The 22186-nt window shown below is 44.9% G+C and overlaps 1 protein-coding gene across 6 annotated transcripts in view; it reads left to right on the top strand.

Moving 5' to 3' along the window:
• The window catches only part of LOC117521153 (receptor-type tyrosine-protein phosphatase mu-like), a 467264-nt gene that overhangs the window by 399922 nt on the left and 45156 nt on the right, over positions 1–22186 (top strand). For all 6 annotated transcript variants that reach the window (XM_034182503.1, XM_034182501.1, XM_034182498.1 and 3 more), the window contains 2 exons: positions 154–230; positions 15662–15698. In XM_034182503.1, the coding sequence (XP_034038394.1) occupies positions 154–230; positions 15662–15698 (114 nt within the window). The remainder of the gene's footprint in view (positions 1–153; positions 231–15661; positions 15699–22186) is intronic.

Here is a 22186-nt window from a genome sequence, read left to right as displayed (position 1 = left end):
GTCATGCCTCCACCCCTCCGTCACCCCTCACTCACTTTCTCTCCCCGTTCCTCTCTTTCGCCCTCTGTCCCTCTCTCCCCGTTTTCCTCCCTTGATGCCCTCGTTAATATGATTAATTCAATGCTGGTTGCTTCCTCTCTGCCTCTCTTCCAGATGATCACTCCCGCGTCAGGCTGCAGGCCCTGGAGGGGGAGCAGAGCTCCGATTACATTAATGCAAATTACGTTGATGTAAGTATGCCACCAACGTGAAAGGTCAGCGCGCTTCGTTTTTTGGGGGGCAAATGAGATGGTGCTGGTGCTGCCGTTGCAGGGGGGCCTAAGGGAGAGAGCGCCGCCACCGTCTGCCCATCACACGTCTACACACTCGTCTTTATGTTCATCTTCAGACCCTATGAGTGCATTCACTGGATACATTAAGAGGAATGAGGATCAAAGGGCTGACAGTGAAGGGGAAAGAGGAGAGGCAACGCAACTCACGGCAAAAGCTGAGATTATCGTTTCGGACTTTGCTTTGAACAGTGATCACAAAACAAAAACGAGAAAACTTGACATTGGAAGATTAATTACTGTATATTTTTATGAGGGGCAAAACTGAAACAAGGGCACGAGGCGGCGTAGCTTCTGTTTCAATGAGTCGGCCTGCTTGCTTTGCTCTGCCTGAAAGCAGAGCAAACCAAGATAAACATCTGTCTCTAGGGGGAATGTTTGGCTAAACAAACATCTCTTGTGAAGACCACCAGACTGTGTTTCAACTAGGGGTGCACCCATCCAATAGTCTGGACCGATATCGCTCCAATATTGGACAAATTGACTGTATCAGACATCAGGGGGGAATAAAATCCTTCAGTCAATCATAGTTTGAGTTGATGTATTTGTTTGATGGAGTTTATGATGGGAGTAAATGGAATTGGATTGGATTCCATATCAACAGATACTGGAGGCTCCAGTGGTATTGTGTCATCCTTAGTTTCAACCCTCATGGATGCTATTGTACAACAGAAAGCAGAATGCAGGTTGTCTCAACATGGTTTATTCAAAGTTCTCTGTCCTGTTGTCCTCTGCCATCAGGGATCCTTTGCTCCAGAGCACAATGTGTTAGTTCCAATATTGTGATAGTGGAAAGACAAAGAACTCCCCACATCATGCATGAGCATGAAGCTAAATTTGACCCAGTCACAACCACCTAAGGTGACTAAATAATAATTAGAATCTCGTCACTGTATACTGGAGCCTACAGAAAAATATATGATGACCATCCCAGAGTGGCCACTACAACCAGGTACGGGTCATGTGTAAAAGTATCACATTATTTGTCTGTTTACAAGGATTAGGCTATAGTGATGAGTTATAGAGTGAAAACAGCAAAAATGGTTACGTTATGTCAAGTCACCACGGAACCATCTTTGGTCCTGGCAGACATTGTGAAGCCTCACTGAATGATATGTTCCATTTTCAATCGCTGTGTAATCCATTGGTCCTCACCTTAGGGCCCATTCACACATAGTATGAATAAGTATAAATCTTCCCGAATCACAGTGGAACAGCTCATGAGCGAACCACAAAAACATCGAGCCGACGGGCAGGCGTGAAAGAACCCGCTGCAACAGTTTTGTGCACATGACAGTGTCGTGCTTGAGTGTGCAAGAAACCCTTGCAGCGGGAACACAGTGCAAGAGGTTGGTAAGGTTAGACCTTACTTCTGTGAAGAGCCTTGAGTCAAATTTGTTGTGATTTGATGTGACGTATATAAATGAAAATGAATTGAAATTGAAATTGAGCAGCTGGAGCATGTGTAACCACATCCTGCAGCTTCTGTGGAAATAAAAAAATACATGTCACCCACGGGATTCGAACCTGCAATTTACAAAAGCTTAAGCTCTGATTGCCAGCCAGAAATTTTACCACTACACTACCATCACTGTCCTGTAAATAGTGCGGAAAAATGTCTGAAATCAACAAGGTCATAAACGTATTTTTAAAAAAAGAGAAAAAGCATGATAACTGACCAAACAGCGTTTGTTATGGTGTATTTCTGCTGAGACATGACTGAAAGTGCCGTATTTGTCGCACTGTTGGCTTGTCATATAGTCCTGAAGTGCACTGCTCATAGGACACGCGTGTCCTGTCAGACAGATGTGACATTAAGATCGCCTGCTGCATGTCCACATGAACTGATGGTCCGTTCCAGCTGGGACAGCCTGTCAATGTGCGCACTGTGTGCACTCTCTAGCCCGTGGCAAAAGTGATATGTTTTTATGTACTTCCATGTGAGGGCAGCAAGTACACACACGCGTGTGTCCGTCAAAACACGGTACGTGTTCTGCAGCTGTGATGTCCAGGACCAGAGACAGCCAGCCACGCTCCCATCCATCAGTGTACAGCCCAAGGTGTCACACTGTGATAAGGTGAGAGGCACCTTGCCTGCAGGGGGAGGGGCGTGTGAACCACACTCACGCACATGTTGGGGAGGAGCGGGGTGGGGGAGTGCGCGAAACACAGGCACATGCATTGTGAGCGGTGTGTGTGTCACCTGGAATTTGGCCGACTCCTGCGGAGAGAGGGTTCAGTGGGGTCTCACAGGGCACACTCTGTCTCTCAGCTGCTGGTGTGCACAAATAGTTGTAGCAACAGGTGTACGAGCTACGAAATTATATGTATTGCATATGATTCCTGCTTCATGTGCAATTCATGTGCAATTCGACCACATTTGTACTGTGTGTGAAGGGGCCCTTATGGAGGTGATGGTCAAGTGGTTAAAGTGGTGGGCTTGTGACCAGAGGATCATTGGTTCAAATCCCCATCAGACTGGAAAAATGACTTTGGCAAGGTCCTTAATCCACAAGTTGCTTGTGGTGTGTAGTGAGCGCCTTGCACAGCGGCACCCTGACAATGGTGTGTAGATAGGTGAATGTAAGGCATCAATGTAAAGTGCTTTGACTGCCAAAGCCAGTACCATTTGTTTACCTGGTTATAGTTGCCACTAAAGGGAGGTTATACATTTTGATTTATGTAGTCACGTTCCGAAAACCTGCTTGGCCAATGAACTAACATTTACTTGCAGCTGTTATGTGTCGACGCGGGTTGAGGAGTGGACATGCGTCGGACGGAAACCCAGCACTACAAATAACCAGAAAAGCGGTTCCAAAAACAATATATTTATTTCACCCGCTGGTGCATAAAAAGTGTAAAAACAGAAATAGCGTCCCTCTGGTGGAGTGAAGGCTGGCACGCTCTCCAGCGCCCAAAAGGATCGAAGCCCGGCGCTCCTGGACCCACTATCACCGTACTGGTCCTCGTCAGGAAGCAGACAGCACCACAGACAGCAGGACAGGGCACCGCAGCTGGAAGGCCGGCTGGCATCAACAAAAGCCCCAAAACATTCCCCAGTACAATCCAACACACAGGAAAAAACACAAAACCCACCCATAACCTCCCCAGGGGACCATCCCATCAAACCCCGGGAAGAAAAGAAAAACACCCAAACACAAAAACCCAACACAGCCCCACAAACACAATACAAACATAAATGCATAAAAGAAAATTAACAAACAACCCCCCCAGAACGACCTGCAGAGCCCAACCCCCCCCCAGAAGGCCTTTACCGCCAGTTCCAGGAGGAACAGCCAGAACCAGAATCCCACACAGGTCCCCAGGTATACATGGAGCAAACGGCGCCCCCCAGAGGACCGTACCATCAACCCCAGGAGGTACCCTCCCCACAACCCCGGAACCCCAGACTCGGCCACACTTGGCTAGTTGGCCCCAAGCCAATTCCCCCCCAGAGGACCGTCCCATCAACCCTGGAGGTGGAACCCGGAAGGAAACAGAACAAAATCAAAACTCAACCCCTGGAGGACTACAAAAAGAACCCCAGGGGGATATAAAACGACCGTAAACCCTGTTACCCTCCCCGGCACCCCGAAAGACCCCAGGTCCCTCCCAGAGCCCCTCGGCGGCTCAATTTTGGCGAACGGCTCAAAACATTAAGCCGGGGAAGGGAACAGGAAAAACTAACCCAGCCCCAACCCCAAGGCGCAGCGGAGAATCAGAAATACGTCCGGTGCCCCAACTCGACCATACCCCAGCCTCTCGGGAGGGGTGGAACTACCGAAATGGCAAACGGCAACAGATCGGCCCACCCCTCCGAATGAGGTATGTCTCCGCTGCACCACACCCCGGCAACACCAATGACGAACGGTACAAAGGCTCACCGAGGCTGGAGTGGAACCGGGCCCTAACCAAACCAAGAAAAACACCCCTAACACCCCCCCCCCCCCCCCCCCCCCCCCCCAGGTGCAGAGGTCTTCTGAGAACACTCAGCGTGACCAACCTGCACCACCCCACAACCCACAAGACAAACGGTCTTGGGGCAAGTGAGTTTGGGTTAGGGATGTAGGGAAATAAAAAACAACAAAATAAAACGACCCAACAACCCAAACAGAAAATACCTAAAAACACATAAAAAATTAACGATTAAATGAGCCCAGACGGGCTTCTATCCGCCTAGCATTCACTCCACCAGACACGCCTCTGACTCCCCAAACAAATTATAACCCCTATTTAAAGAAAACAAAACATTAACCCCTACTAGATTTTTTTTTATTTTTTTTTATGTGTGTTATTTTGCCTGTCCCAGAACACCTGGAGATACGTCACCATTATTTTTCTTGACGTTTATATGTCGGGGCAATACAGTGATCTCCGTTCGTCCGAGCTGCATGGGCTCGTCAGCAAGAGGAGCCAGAGGTCCCGTCGGAAGAGCCTCAGTGGGGCTAAGAAGAGGCGGCCCAGATTTGTGTCGGGGAAAGCCCCGAGACAAAAAAACCCGCTCTGATGGCCGCCCTCTCTCGCGTCCACGCTCCTTCATCCGATCATCTAGACGAATCACCAACGATATTAGCTCATCTAAATCGTTTGGCTCGTCACGGACTGCCGGCTCATCTTTTAATGACTCATTTAACCCATCTACAAACATTCCTCGTAAAGCTGTGGCGCTCCAACCTGACTGAGCAGAAACCAGAGAACATTGCATCACCGCACAAGGCTCCGGACGACAAACAATCGGTTCAGACGCCGAATCTCTGGGTGACGGAGTTATCTGCACTAGTATCGATGGTGCCGCAGCTGGAGCAGCAGGAAGTGGAACGGCTTGCGCTGCAAGCTCCATAACACGGGCGTCTGTTTGTTTAATTTGGTTTGCGAGATGCTGTAATTGCTCCCATATTTTCTCCAAGTGTTCTTGAACTTTTTCGGCAAAAGGAACCGCCTCTGCCGCTGGGTCCATTATGGAATGGCCGGGAACTACTGTTATGTGTCGACGCGGGTTGAGGAGCGGACCTGCGTCAGATGGAACCCAGCGCTACAAATAACCAGAAAAGCGGTTCCAAAAACAATATATTTATTTCACCCGCTGTGCATAAAAAGTGTAAAAACAGAAATAGCGTCCCTCTGGTGGAGTGAAGGCTGGCACGCTCTCCAGCGCCCAAAAGGATCGAAGCCCGGCGCTCCTGGACCCACTACCACCGCCAAACACCCCCCAGGTGGACACGACAAACCGACTCTCTGCGAAGCATAGAAGAGGTGAGGTAAGTCAGCAGTTACAACTAATATCCTTCAAAAGACACACACTATCAGCAACACATGCAGGTCTGTATTTTAAGCTTTACGCAAATGAGCAGCTTCTCACAACAGGTGGAGGACCACTTGTCCGCACGCCACAGCAGTGAGAAGCAAGCTGCACAATCAATCAATCAATCAATCAATTTTTTTATATAGCGCCAAATCACAACAAACAGTTGCCCCAAGGCGCTTTATATTGTAAGGCAAGGCCATACAATAATTATGTAAAACCCCAACGGTCAAAACGACCCCCTGTGAGCAAGCACTTGGCTACAGTGGGAAGGAAAAACTCCCTTTTAACAGGAAGAAACCTCCAGCAGAACCAGGCTCAGGGAGGGGCAGTCTTCTGCTGGGACTGGTTGGGGCTGAGGGAGAGAACCAGGAAAAAGACATGCTGTGGAGGGGAGCAGAGATCGATCACTAATGATTAAATGCAGAGTGGTGCATACAGAGCAAAAAGAGAAAGAAACAGTGCATCATGGGAACCCCCCAGCAGTCTACGTCTATAGCAGCATAACTAAGGGATGGTTCAGGGTCACCTGATCCAGCCCTAACTATAAGCTTTAGCAAAAAGGAAAGTTTAAGCCTAATCTTAAAAGTAGAGAGGGTGTCTGTCTCCCTGATCTGAATTGGGAGCTGGTTCCACAGGAGAGGAGCCTGAAAGCTGAAGGCTCTGCCTCCCATTCTACTCTTACAAACCCTAGGAACTACAAGTAAGCCTGCAGTCTGAGAGCGAAGCGCTCTATTGGGGTGATATGGTACTACGAGGTCCCTAAGATAAGATGGGACCTGATTATTCAAACCTTATAAGTAAGAAGAAGAATTTTAAATTCTATTCTAGAATTAACAGGAAGCCAATGAAGAGAGGCCAATATGGGTGAGATATGCTCTCTCCTTCTAGTCCCCGTCAGTACTCTAGCTGCAGCATTTTGAATTAACTGAAGGCTTTTTAGGGAACTTTTAGGACAACCTGATAATAATGAATTACAATAGTCCAGCCTAGAGGAAATAAATGCATGAATTAGTTTTTCAGCATCACTCTGAGACAAGACCTTTCTGATTTTAGAGATATTGCGTAAATGCAAAAAGCAGTCCTACATATTTGTTTAATATGCGCTTTGAATGACATATCCTGATCAAAAATGACTCCAAGATTTCTCACAGTATTACTAGAGGTCAGGGTAATGCCATCCAGAGTACGGATCTGGTTAGACACCATGTTTCTAAGATTTGTGGGGCCAAGTACAATAACTTCAGTTTTATCTGAGTTTAAAAGCAGGAAATTAGAGGTCATCCATGTCTTTATGTCTGTAAGACAATCCTGCAGTTTAGCTAATTGGTGTGTGTCCTCTGGCTTCATGGATAGATAAAGCTGGGTATCATCTGCGTAACAATGAAAATTTAAGCAATACCGTCTAATAATACTGCCTAAGGGAAGCATGTATAAAGTGAATAAAATTGGTCCTAGCACAGAACCTTGTGGAACTCCATAATTAACTTTAGTCTGTGAAGAAGATTCCCCATTTACATGAACAAATTGTAATCTATTAGACAAATATGATTCAAACCACCGCAGCGCAGTGCCTTTAATACCTGTGGCATGCTCTAATCTCTGTAATAAAATTTTATGGTCAACAGTATCAAAAGCAGCACTAAGGTCCAACAGAACAAGCACAGAGACGAGTCCACTGTCCGAGGCCATAAGAAGATCATTTGTAACCTTCACTAATGCTGTTTCTGTACTATGATGAATTCTAAAACCTGACTGAAACTCTTCAAATAGACCATTCCTCTGCAGATGATCAGTTAGCTGTTTTACAACTACCCTTTCAAGAATTTTTGAGAGAAAAGGAAGGTTGGAGATTGGCCTATAATTAGCTAAGATAGCTGGGTCAAGTGATGGCTTTTTAAGTAATGGTTTAATTACTGCCACCTTAAAAGCCTGTGGTACATAGCCAACTAACAAAGATAGATTGATCATATTTAAGATCGAAGCATTAAATAATGGTAGGGCTTCCTTGAGCAGCCTGGTAGGAATGGGGTCTAATAAACATGTTGATGGTTTGGATGAAGTAACTAATGAAAATAACTCAGACAGAACAATCGGAGAGAAAGAGTCTAACCAAATACCGGCATCACTGAAAGCAGCCAAAGATAACGATACGTCTTTGGGATGGTTATGAGTAATTTTTTCTCTAATAGTTAAAATTTTGTTAGCAAAGAAAGTCATGAAGTCATTACTAGTTAAAGTTAATGGAATACTCAGCTCAATAGAGCTCTGACTCTTTGTCAGCCTGGCTACAGTGCTGAAAAGAAACCTGGGGTTGTTCTTATTTTCTTCAATTAGTGATGAGTAGAAAGATGTCCTAGCTTTACGGAGGGCTTTTTTATAGAGCAACAGACTCTTTTTCCAGGCTAAGTGAAGATCTTCTAAATTAGTGAGACGCCATTTCCTCTCCAACTTACGGGTTATCTGCTTTAAGCTGCGAGTTTGTGAGTTATACCACGGAGTCAGGCACTTCTGATTTAAAGCTCTCTTTTTCAGAGGAGCTACAGCATCCAAAGTTGTCTTCAATGAGGATGTAAAACTACTGACGAGATACTCTATCTCCCTTACAGAGTTTAGGTAGCTACTCTGCACTGTGTTGGTATATGGCATTAGAGAACATAAAGAAGGAATCATATCCTTAAACCTAGTTACAGCGCTTTCTGAAAGACTTCTAGTGTAATGAAACTTATTCCCCACTGCTGGGTAGTCCATCAGAGTAAATGTAAATGTTATTAAGAAATGATCAGACAGAAGGGAGTTTTCAGGGAATACTGTTAAGTCTTCTATTTCCATACCATAAGTCAGAACAAGATCTAAGATATGATTAAAGTGGTGGGTGGACTCATTACTTTTTGAGCAAAGCCAATAGAGTCTAATAATAGATTAAATGCAGTGTTGAGGCTGTCATTCTCAGCATCTGTGTGGATGTTAAAATCGCCCACTATAATTATCTTATCTGAGCTAAGCACTAAGTCAGACAAAAGGTCTGAAAATTCACAGAGAAACTCACAGTAACGACCAGGTGGACGATAGATAATAACAAATAAAACTGGTTTTTGGGACTTCCAATTTGGATGGACAAGACTAAGAGACAAGCTTTCAAATGAATTAAAGCTCTGTCTGGGTTTTTGATTAATTAATAAGCTGGAATGGAAGATTGCTGCTAATCCTCCTCCTCGGCCCGTGCTACGAGCATTCTGACAGTTAGTGTGACTCGGGGGTGTTGACTCATTTAAACTAACATATTCATCCTGCTGTAACCAGGTTTCTGTTAGGCAGAATAAATCAATATGTTGATCAATTATTATATCATTTACCAACAGGGACTTAGAAGAGAGAGACCTAATGTTTAATAGACCACATTTAACTGTTTTGTCTGTGGTGCAGTTGAAGGTGCTATATTATTTTTTTCTTTTTGAATTTTTATGCTTAAATAGATTTTTGCTGGTTGTTGGTGGTCTGGGAGCAGGCACCGTCTCTACGGGGATGGGGTAATGAGGGGATGGCAGGGGGAGAGAAGCTGCAGAGAGGTGTGTAAGACTACAACTCTGCTTCCTGGTCCCAACCCTGGATAGTCACGGTGTGAGGATTTAAGAAAATTGGCCAGATTTCTAGAAATGAGAGCTGCTCCATCCAAAGTGGGATGGATGCCGTCTCTCCTAACAAGACCAGGTTTTCCCCAGAAGCTTTGCCAATTATCTATGAAGCCCACCTCATTTTTTGGACACCACTCAGACAGCCAGCAATTCAAGGAGAACAGGCGGCTAAACATGTCACTCCGGTCCGATTGGGGAGGGGCCCAGAGAAACTACAGAGTCCGACATTGTTTTTGCAAAGTTACACACCGATTTAATGTTAATTTTAGTGACCTCCGATTGGCGTAACCGGGTGTCATTACTGCCGACGTGAATTACAATCTTACCAAATTTACGCTTAGCCTTAGCCAGCAGTTTCATATTTCCTTCAATGTCGCCTGCTCTGGCCCCCGGAAGACAATTGACTATGGTTGCTGGTGTCGCTAACTTCACATTTCTCAAAATAGAGTCGCCAATAACCAGAGTTTGATCCTCGGCGGGTGTGTCGTCGAGTGGGGAAAAACGGTTAGAAATGTGAACGGGTTGGCGGTGTACACGGGGCTTCTGTTTAGAACTACGCTTCCTCCTCACAGTCACCCAGTCAGCCTGCTTGGGATCTGCCAGGGGGGAACTAACGGCGGCTAAGCTACCTTGGTCCGCACCAACTACAGGGGCCTGGCTAGCTGTAGAATTTTCCACGGTGCGGAGCCGAGTCTCCAATTCGCCCAGCCTGGCCTCCAAAGCTACGAATAAGCTACACTTATTACAAGTACCATTACTGCTAAAGGAGGCCGAGGATAACTAAACATTTCACACCCAGAGCAGAAAAGTGTGGGAGAGACAGGAGAAGCCGCCATGCTAAATCGGCTAAGAGCTAGTAGCTACGCTAACCTAGCGGATTCCTAAAAACACGCAAAGTGAATAATTTAGAGGTGATTCAGCAGGAGTGCTTTAGTTAAGGCACGTAAAGATTACACTGGGAAACAAATCGTAATCTAGATAACTAGATCAATCTAACTGCGCAGATTAAACAGCTAACAGATACAGAAAAACACTGCTGTGCTCCGGAACAGGAAGTGATACAATACCGCAGTGAGAGCCAACCACCAGTAAGTAAGAGAGGGAGTAGTAGTAGAGAATCCTCATCACAATTCAAGTATACTGTGTAACAAAACACCAAGTTACTATCAACAATTAGTCAAACACTTAATCACCTTTGATGTGTGCTGACAGCATGTGTCCTCACCCTTCCTTGCTTCACGGGCTCGATGTGTCAAACCCAGGCGCGGTCCTCAGCGTCTCACAAACGAACATCACAAGGTCGAGTTCCCGGCAGTTCTGCTTGAATCACACATGACTTAAATGCAGAACGCCATCCAATTATCTGCTTCAGCTGAAAGTCTTTAAGGTTGCATGTGAGCACCATTCACAGGTGCTGCACATGATGTTGGTGAGGGTGAAGGAATCTTCAGCCAGCACCTTCTCCACAGACAAATCAGTTCTCATGCCACCTGGAGAGCAAAGAAAAGAAAAGAACACCAAAATATCCAGCCACACCCCCCAACACACAACAGCAGCTCCAGCCTTGAAGGCTGTAGCTAAATGTAATGGAAAAACCTCAAAGGCAGTTTAGAGGAATCAGATACATCGTGGTTACCACCGTTTATACTTCTTACCACAGGAGTGTACTTTGAGCACAACACTGACTCGGGTGATTTAGCACATCTTCCAGTAAGTAAAAGTCATTAAGTGCTTGCAGCGTGCGATACGCCTCCTGTTGACAAACAGACCTGACCCACTGAGCTCACACAAGGAGCCTCTCCATCTCACCTGATTTACTCTTAATAACAATGTTAGTAGCAGAATGCAGCCAATCACAGCAACTCATGGCCCATTTTGAGCAGATGCTTCCACTCCACGTGTAATGGCCTGGTTATGTACCCGACTCCCTAAGTGGATTTTTTTTTTTTTTTTTTTTTTTTTGCTAAGGAGAGAGCACTCACTCTGTCTACCATCTTCTGTCCTCCCGTCCCTATAATGTGGTAATTTGTAATCTCTTGTTATGCCTTCAAACATAAATTCATAATGCAAGTTGGTCCACGGCAAATGCAGGGGACTTAAATTATTTACCTTTCCCACTCTTCGGTTTATGGCCCATTATGCCATGAAAAGGGGTGCTGCAGAAAAGATTCACGATAGAGAGGGGCCCCATTATACGATAAGAATGTACGCATATTAAAGAGGGCCTTGATTGAAAAGGATTTCCACCGCTCTGCCAGCTTCACTGGAAAAGTACTTAGTTGAAATGCAGGCAGATGGGTAATGATGTTTTTACTCTTCAGAAAGCTTTTTAACCCATCTAAAAGCTTGTCCTACCCAATAAACTCTTATGTGTTGAACATTTCCCACAGTGTTTGTTATTGTATGGTTTATAGTGTCGCTTATTTCTAGCCGTGTCAGCGTAAGTACACAGAGTTTGTTAAGTCTCTCTGCAGCTGATTATTTTCATAAACATTTAGGACGCAAGGAAGTGTACTGTAATGGGATGTTATCTACAAATTTCTGTTTGTGTGCAGATGTTTCTGTGTGCAGATGGCCCGCAAAGACTTTTGAGGGTTTTGTGGTGCCTGCTGGATTGATGCTGTTGTTGCGCTAGATTTTCCAGCCTGTGCAGAAATCACATTTGCTAAACTGGGCTATCTAGATATTCAAAGCAAATTAATATTAATTGATGCCAACAGGCATTCAGGGTTGCCACTCCCCCCACAGTTACTGGAAAGAACTAAAGTAAATGATCATTGTTTGCAGTACAAAGAGAATGTCACAATTGTTATTTTGGTTTAGTATCTCATATATACCTACCCGCTCAATTAATAACTACAACACTGACATTATTCCAGACCACAAAGTGGAAAAATGGGGTATTGATCAGTGTGTACAAGCAGAATGTACATGTGCAGTGAACTCACTCATGTAAGGTGCGTCTGAGTATTGCGCCTTTTAAATACTACACATACACGGTGCTCAACTTTAGACCAGGCTTTGGCAGGTATGCAATATGTATCTGCTTCCACATGATATCAAAACACCAACACGGCACCTGACCACACTCCAGTGTTAGACCAACACACCCATGACTGCTACCTGTGAGTTAAAGCGTTTGGGCACAAGTACGTTGAATGGAAGTAGCAAAAAACATTTGAGGTGCGCAGTGTGTACCCTTGAACCGGGCGTAAGATAGGCCCCAATTTGAGAAGTAAAACACTCAATGTAATGGAGAATTATTTAATAAATGTAGAATAACCTTAACAGTCGACACTAGTCAGTGCTTTATTTTCAGTGATTCAGATTTTAGCTAATCAGTGCTGCCTTGTCCCTTATATGTGCAGTTCCAGGAGACTGCCACTTCCGTGACCACCTACAAAGGTCCTGCTGTGAACTAACCATTCCACAGACTTCTTATTCTCAATAGAATGAATAAATAATAATAAATGATAATTCTCTCGGATAACTAGATCACAGCAGGACCTTTAAAGGTGGTGACGGATGCGACAGTCACATGTTATTGCCCAAATATATGAAAGCTACTCTCACACCTGGATGAGGTTGTTTCTGGTTCACATCGTAATGGACCATGTTACAACTGTGCACACTGGCGCAGAGCAGTTCTCACCTGGCAGTGTTTGAAGCAAAGTCCTCTAAAGCGGACACACCACTCAGCGAAAGTTAGGAAAAGTCTTTTTTTTCTCCTCTGGAACTCAGGACTGCAGCCACCTTGACTGAGCTCAGCTTAAGCCCTGTTTACACACAGATGGTAAGAGCTCCCGGAAGCGTCCCGGAAGAGTTTTGGCCGTCTTAAGGATCACACGCTGTTGTTAATGCCGGCACTAGGGGACGTGGCTTAGTTCCGGCTTTACCGGGAATCGTCGAAAAAATTATTCAACATGTCGAATAATTCCGGGAGCACTCCCGGAGACCTCCCGTAACGACAGTGACAACGGGAACAACAGCGTTTGATACTTTTTAATCGCCATTTCATCCTGCCGCTTCCTGTAGTGCCGCAGTTCTCGTCGTGCTGCGATGACCAATCAGGGACTGAATATGTAGTGACGAGGAGATGTCTGGAGTTTGACTGAAGATGTGAACTTGTCCTGTATCTGGTAGCAGCCTGTGAGCAGGACTTATGTCTCTTTTGTCCTTTATTTTACAATCATGACAGAGTTTTTGGAGCGAGCAGCAGCACCACAGCAGCATGGAGCGAAGTTTCTTTTTATTTTTATTTTACGTGCGTGCGCGAGCGAATCGTCTGTAGAGAATATTTTATTAATTAACTACACAGATGTACAATAAAACAAATGGTGACTGGTTTCTAAACACAATTATGACAGAGTTTTTTAGTGGAAAGAGCGAGGAGCAGCCCCGAGCGGAGTTTCTTTTTTTCTTTCTTTTTTTTTTTACATGCGCGCGCTCCGCCCCTTTCCACTGTGAAAACAGCCGGAACTACCGCGAACTTCGGTCTACTTACTACTCGCCGACAAAACCGTCTATGTGTAACCTGGGCCTTAGGATGGCACGAGGAAGGTGCAGTGCACCCTTTGTCTTGCTAATTTCTTGGAATGCTTATTTGTGTCGATTTGTCAGTCTACAGGGACAGATTAGAGCATGGGATCGATAGACGCACTGGGGCTGCGTCTGATGTTTTACGGACAGTATACTGAGCCAGAAAGCAAGACTCTCCATTTACCAGTTGATTTACACTTCTATCCTCACCTATGGTCATGAACGTTTGGTAATGACCGAAAGAACAACGTTGTGGATACAAGCGGTGGAAATGAGGTTCCTCCTTTGGGTATCTGTGCTTACATTCCTGGACGGGGTGAGAAGCTCAACTCTCCGGGAGTGACTCTGAGTACAGATACTGCTTCTTCACATTGAAATGAGCTAGCTGAGGTGGTTTGGGGATCAAGTGAGGATGACCAGGGATGTCCAACTGGGAGGAGGCCTCGGGGAAGACCCAGGACAAACTGCAGGGACTACATTACCCAGCTGGGAGGGCAATCACTTCGGGATCCATCAGGAAGAGTTAGAGAACTTAGCCGAGGATAGGGAAGTGTTGGATGAGCTGCTTACTCTCCTGCCACCACTACCTGGACCTGGATAAGCATCAGAATATGAATGAAAAACAAATGATTCTGTCAGTGCTTGGTAAGAAAACTGGGCACCCACATATATCAAGCCTGCACCGATCTGAACACGAGGTGACCAGGAGTCAGACTGAGCATCAGAAAATTTTCAACAAGTTCAAAACTGGTACATGTTTAAGTGAGCCTTCTGGAGTTGTGCCAATCTGTGCTGAGCAGCATGCCGCACTTCCCCAGGACACACACGAACTGTGCCGAGGCACCGTTCAGACAACATGCGTAAAAAAAAAAAATACATGTACCTTCATAGTCAGCATCGTTCAGTCGACAGTTCCTCTTTTCATTCTCCTTCACTCTCTAATCCAACAGTCTACTGGGCCTCTACTTTACTTGACAGAATTTACATGAAAGCACAAACAAATCTCCTCCTCAGACCACAGATAAAGAAGTCATTAAAAATGGAGGACAGCTGAATAGCTGAAGGAGCCCTGTGGATGAGAGACAGAAAGAGAGAGGGGGGGGGGGTGGTGGTGGGGAATTTCCTTTGTGTCTTTCTGCCTTCATTGGAGCAGCGTTAATCACAGTCCGAGTTAAATTGAATATGAGTGAGATAAGCGGAGCAGCAGGGGTGGCGGGGAAGAAGACAATCAGCAGGAGGCAGGGCGGAAGAAGAGACGTTAAGACTTAATGTTTTGTTTCCTGGCTCATATCTCCAGAGAGAAGACAAGGAATTGGACAAATAAAACTTGAAGGGATTAGAGTAATCCGTGAGACTAGGGGCCTGTTGTGGAGATCAGTGCTGTTAGTCGTATCAAGGGGATTATCAGCACTTTGGCTGCTTATTCCAGAGGTGAACTGCATACACATGTAGTGTGTATGCATCCTGGATCACAGGCCTCCGTGTGCGTATTCATCACACCGTATGTGGGGGAAAAAAATGACGCGAACCCGGCGGCTGCTGTTGCACAGCTGAGAGCCTGAGGATGTGCGGGTGTTTCTTGTTTTTGAAAGTGGCACAGCGTACAGGTTTCTCAAACACTTCTCGGGGTGAAGCAGCAGCACTTTCATCTGCACAAACAGAAGGACTTGTGAAATGGCAACAGCTGTTCAACGCGTATCGTTATTAAAAATGCTCGACTCTGTGCCACGCTGATATTGTAAGTCTGCACGTGAGAGTCAGCCAAACAGATTGTGAGAACTGACCTCAGTGCAGCTGGTATATACAATGCTTATATCTTTTTCTTACACTTTGTTTTTTTTGTGTCTTTCTTTCAGGGCTACCACAGGCCAAATCACTACATCGCCACTCAAGGTAAGAATGGCACTTGTTGGAAATTGCAAGGCACTCTGGGCTGAGATGTGTGGGTGGTGTGATTTTAAGGCTGTCTGTTACTTTGCGGATGGATGCGAGCAGGTGTTTGCAAATGTCTCTCTCAACGTCCCCATCCTTGTTTACATACGCTCTTGCAAACTACTCTTTGAAGCTCGCTCAAGTGTGCGTTCTGGGGGATTGTGGGTACAGCTCAGTGCACACGCTCACACGCGCGCAAACAATCGCGCACCGCTGAGCAAGCAGAGCAGCACGCGCGTCTATGGCGTCAATGGCGCCAGAGCAATTAATCAGGCAAGTCAGGGAGAAAGCCAAATAAATAAATGGATTATCTGACATGTTCGGGCACATTTTGTCACTGTGTTAATCTGGCTGGCAGATTCGCGGGGTGAGGAGAGCTCGCTGTGACCCCAGAGGTTAAGTCTGATTGATGGTTAATTGTTATGATTTTTTGCGTTGAAAGCCTCACTCCCACACAGCAGAGCGGCGTGCGCAGAGACGCTGTGCACCATTTTAGGGCAAAAAAAAAAAAAACACAGACAAAAAAAAAACAAATAAATCAGCAAAGAGAGCGAGGGAGCGAAGGAAGAGGCGTTTTTGCGAAGAGGCCTTAATGGACTCACAATCTGCTTTTGTGGAGCTGGGAGTTGCATAATTACCTGTTTATTAGTACATTGCTGCTCTTCCTTAGTGTCTCAATTAAAACATCCCTCTTTTTGCTCTTACTTTACAAAAACAGCATACAAATCAAGCAGTGGCTCAAGTTATCTGTTGGGGTGTGTGTGTATATAATTTTATACACACACATATGGACACAGACACACTGTGTAGTGCATTTTACAGGGTCTATGCCCAGTCCTAGGAAGAGCGAAATAGAGTGAGTGTCTTCTGTAGAATAGGAGTTGAACCACCAAAATACAGACCGGGGTTCGGTTGCAGGTGCGCACTTCAGGCTATCCAACTATGTCCTTGAACAAGACACTTCATCTGCATTGTCCCAGTCCACCCAGCTGTAAATAAGTACCAATCTTGGCTGGGGAAGTAACTAGCAATGGACTGGTGTCCAATCCAGGGAGAGTCAAAGACTATCATCCGCTTCAGTATCCAGGGATAAAGTCCTGTAGAAGCCTTGATGGGTCTCAGGGCTTCTACATTACTTACTTCTACTTACTGTATTTTTAAGTGGTGTTTTTTTTTTTTTTTTTTATCAATAATAATAATAATCATTGTCATAGAAATCCCTTGTTGGCGAGGAAAAATGTCTCTTGACTGATTCCCAGACATATTTACATCCAGGGTCGATTGAGAGACACCTGTGCCTGGGTTTTTTTATCATGAGACTGTTGTTGCACTCTGCCCCAAACATGGTCCTTGACACATCCTGGGCCCCAAACCCAGATTGTGTGAGATTTGGGGACCTGTTGTAGCCTTCATTCACCTTTGCAATTGTTAGGTTACAAGTTATCACCTCCTCCACCTGATCCGCCATTGAGGACTTCTTGTTTCACCAGAGCCTCCTTAGCTGTCTTGCGTTCAAGGTTCCTGTTGGGCTTTCATGGTTACCGTAGTGGCCACAGAGCACACAAGGTCTCCACCCTATCTCACGCCAACAGGCAATCCCCTACTTGGTCCTTTTCCAAGGTGTCATGACATGGACAAGGGGTTGGACTTTGACACTCCAGTAATCAAGGCACTAAACAAAATTAAATCCAATAATAAAAGACAAATGCCAGTATTAAAAGTACACTGCAACAATGCACAAAAATCCCAAATTATAGACCTGATTTTAAAAAAAAAAGAATCTTTCTTGTAGTGCTTCCAGCACTGTGGGCTGGTAATCCATGTCCATCTGACGATTTCTTCTGTCCAAACCACACCAAATAACATCCAGTGTGTTGTCCAGTGCCCATTTATTTGTTCATCTCGCTTATTTTTAGAATAAAACAATCCTTTTTTAAGAAACAGCACAGGCTGTGGTGTGCACATGTGCCACACTGAGTTCCTGTCCATTGTTAAACTTGCCCCAGGGAAACACTATGTTACATAGCGAAGTCCACATATAGAAAAAACGCTGTGACTTATATTCCAGAAAACACATTAAGGTATAATGAGCCCCGTGCTACTTTACATGGACTCTAGTTGCCGCCATACCTTTCACCATGGGCTCCTCACATGAGATAAACATGACTTGGATTATTTTAATTTTTAATCCAATTTTCACTCACTTTTATTTCAGTTGACAATAGTCCTTTTTTCCCATCATGAATTTTTCATCTCCAGCCTGTCATGATTTAATCATATTGACATATTTATAGTTCTACACAAGGCTCTTAGAAACAAAACATTAACACAGCATACTAGCTTCAAGCTGATACTACAAGGTATTGGTGGTTCTACATTAAGCACATAAACTCAATATGTTCTTGGCAGTTTTGATCTTAGTTTTTGTACTTCCAAAAAAAATAATGTTTGCTCAACAGTTTTGAACTCACATTGAACACAAGCATTTTCGGTCACTAAACATAAGAGTAGTGCCAGTCATGGTGTTCAACTTGCCAACCTAAACAGCAATGCTGTCCAAAGAAACCAAACATGGAAAATGACATAACACAATTACAGCAACTAACACATGCACATAACAGATTTGCAGTTGTCCGGGAACAAGACTAAGCTCCAGACCTCAGTGACTTACTAGCCTCAGCCTTTCAGATCCAGAGATGCCTGGAAAGACCTTATGGGTCATGTTGCAGGACAGAGTTGTCTGGCGATGCTGATATGCTCAGCCCATTGCAAGAGAACAAAGGTCCGAGGTACCAAGTTTTTTCGGAGGATCCTTGGATACGGCTGGAATAGAAGGGTTACTTAGGGAGACTCGGATGAGGAGTATCACATGGATTGTGACGCAATATCAGCTACAACATTTTGGCCATGTGATGCATTTCTCTGGGCATCAGGAACCCAGCAGCTACAGAAGGCCAAGGAGATGTTCTTGTTTCACCTGGCGTGGGGAAGGACTGGTTGTCTGCCACTTCTACTGAATGGTAGATGCAGCAACATATTTATTTTTTGTCATGTCCTGCAGCAGCCTCTTCTCAAGGTTCTTGAAGTGGAACAATATCTCCACCTGGTGGAATTTACATTAATGCAGGTGAAAGAGAATTTTGCCAAGAGTGCTAGTATACACACACACACACACACACACACACACACATAAATCTATTTCTCAGTTTTTTTTAAATCCACGTTCACAGACACATTTGCCTGTGAAAGGCCTCAGCTGGTTGTTATGACTTCTATAATTGTGCCATAGTCATTACGAACATTCCATATTTCATTTAAGAGATGCATATGGAGATCAGCAGTCACAGAAATATTGAAAACAGAAGTGCGGCCTGACATGAAGAGCTTGAGAAGCCAAATGCATTTCCATTCAAGTTAATTAGCCTCTGTTTTCTCATTGAGCTTGCATAATAAGTCCTCATTTTCCGTCGACTGTATCGCAATAAAGATTTTCACATCCGCCACGAAAGCGAAACATCTGTATTCTCTGGGAGAGCGGGGGTGGGGGGGGTTAGCGTTTATAATTCATCATCGACTCGTGCAGACTGACAGAGAGGAAGGCTCAGTCCGCTGATGACGCGTCAAAGAGCAGCCAGAGATGATAGGACAGCCAGACACAGACCTGTCTTTTTCAGTCAGACAAAACCGCACAGTGCAGCACCTGAACGCAGCACGCGGGCCGCTGGCACAGTCGCTGAGCCTGTGGAAGTCGCTCCCTCAGTAAAGTTTTTCAGTGAGTGACACTTCCAGGAAAGCCCATTGGGACCAGCAGCGGCTCTGAAAATGATGAGGCCCGCGGTACTGCTGGATAAGCTAAAAATCTTTGTCATAAATTGGTCCTGGAGTTGGGGTGAGGGTTGTGTGTGTGTGTGTGTGTGTGTGTGTATGTGGGGGGGCTTGACGTGGCAGACGTGGGGAAGAACGTCCCCATTCTCTTACACTATAAACTACATGACACTCATTAGTTTCGGGTTTATTGACGAGTCCCTTTGCTCTGTCAAGGTGACGGCAGCAGGTAGAACAGCTGTCACTCCATAAAAGCCTCATCACCCAAACTCAGCTCCTCATTATGTAGGTCATTCTCTCATCCCGGGCTGCTTCTTTTGTGTGTGTGTGTGTGTGTGTGTGTGTGTGTGTGTGTGTGTGCTGCAGCAATGGAACAACTGACTGTCAGTAATTCACCGATGCCAACTGCAGCTCACCTACTTAGCAGAACACCAGCCCTCCCATTTTTGTGTCCTGCACACACATACGGGTCAGACATGAGCTGCTTCCTGGTGAAATCACATTAATGCGCTGCATCCTCCCGGTGATGTGGAAAATATTCATGGCACAGGAAACGCTTCAGTTTCATCAAGTTTTCCCCTCTGGTCCTCTGTGGTGCCCCCCCCCCAAATGTCACCAGCAGTGAGAAGGTTGTATTATTTACAGGTTAACATTTCAAAGCCCAAGGATGTGTTTGCAATTGGGGAGGGACTAAAGAGAGAGAGAGAAAAATCCATGATGAGTGAATGTACATTCTGCCAAAGTCTGCTGCATGTAATATTAATGGGCGAGAAGGAAACGTACGTGCACATCGATCAGGCGCTCTGGGCTCAGGGATTTCTACAGCTGTCACACTCTTTGCTTCTGAGGAAGAACAGGCCTAGTCCCAAAACACGGCGCCGCCTGCTCCAGAATATTAGCTCTCTGACAGCTGGAAGTGAATCTCCAAGAGGTGTTCTTCTTCTTCTTCTTCTTCTGTGGAGTACCATCTCCTATCTTCTGCTACGCTTGATGCATGTTGCACAGGAAACGTTGCTCTCACCTTAACGCCCCTTCCTCAGCTCTTAGAACCAGTTTGCCCCCTGCTAACCTCTGGCTATCACTTTCCAAACATCTACAAACTTCTTAATTTTTGTAACATGTTGGTTTTTTAGAAGAAATTAATGACTACATGGGCACAATTTTACATTTGCGAAAATAAGACTACCATTCATGGGCGGGTCCAGAAGATAGGTGGCCTTGGGTGGCCACCACTGGATTTGGAATGGCCACCTCAGTTGTAACTCCAAATGAAAAGACTTTAACAAATTAATTTTGGTATTTGTCTTCAACATGTCTTGACATGAGTCTGATTGGCACAAAGTAAGATGTCACATTGGGACTGTCCTCCTCCAGGATCAGCCATTTTCTTCCAAGTACTCATCCCCATTAGTCCATGAGGCAATAGTCAATTTTCACCTAATCAATACCACTTAAGGGGTATAAATGACACAATCCAGTGTCAGTGTGCCAAGACCAACGCAAAAAATATCTGATGGCCATCCCAGGGTGGTAGCTGTAGCCAGGCAGGAGTCAAAGAAGGATTATACAGGGGTCAAAGTTTAAAAATGCTCCAATCATATTGTTAAGTTATACCACATTATTTGTCTGATCATAACTATAACTGAAAAAATGATGACAAAGAACATTACCAATTTGTACAGAGGTCAAAAGTTAAAGTTCCTCCAATTTTCGGTCTTGTCCGAGTTTAAAAGTAAGACATTGCTGGACATCCATCTTTTACTGACACAAAACAATCCTCTAAAGACTTTATGTGTATGAGATGTGCCTTGAGGCAACTCTGTTGTGATTTGGCGCTATATAAATTAAATAAATTGAGATTACCAGCAGTTATCGGCATGTACAACTGACTGTCATCAGCGTAGCAATGAAAAGTAATCCCATAATGCCACAATATGTGGCTGAGGGGTACTATTTAAAGGGAGAAAAGCAAGGGGCCTAAGATGGAACCCTGTGGAACCCCGTATTTCATGTCACCAAGGTTTGAGGTAGTGTTGTTGTATAGAACACAATGAGAACAACTGGTTAGGTATGATGTCAACCATGCAAGGACAGTTCCAGTAATCCCAAAATGGTTCTCCAGCCTATCACCAGCAAAGGGAGATGATTGTCTAGTGGTTAGCATTGGGCTTGAGACCAGAAATCCTTGGTTCAAATCCCAGCCTGACTGGAAAATCACTAAGGGCCCTTGGGTGAGGTCCTTAATCCTAGTGTGTAGTGAGCACCTTGTATGGCAGTACCCTCACATTGGGGTGAATGTGAGGCATTATTGTAAAGCGCGTTGAGCGTCTGATGCAGATGGAAAAGCGCTATATAAATACAAATCCATTTACCATTTATTTATCAAGTAGAATACAATGATCCACCGCATCAACCGTGTTTCAACTTAACTAGAAAAGTGTTGTTGCATTAACTCTGTTGAAAGTTGAAATAACTAAGTTGAAATAAAAATAAAAAAAATCAATGGAAATTGTTACATCACTTTTTTCTTGTTGAGACAGCGGTTCATTTTCTGTGTAACACACATGGAATATCTGACGCTGCAGAAACAGCCAGTGTGGCACCCTCAGTTTTACTGTTATCAA

Source organism: Thalassophryne amazonica, chromosome 12 (assembly GCF_902500255.1).
Source record: "Thalassophryne amazonica chromosome 12, fThaAma1.1, whole genome shotgun sequence".
Lineage (NCBI taxonomy): Eukaryota > Metazoa > Chordata > Actinopteri > Batrachoidiformes > Batrachoididae > Thalassophryne > Thalassophryne amazonica.
Note: the sequence above shows the minus strand (reverse complement) of the source record. Positions and strands in the feature narration are given on the sequence as shown.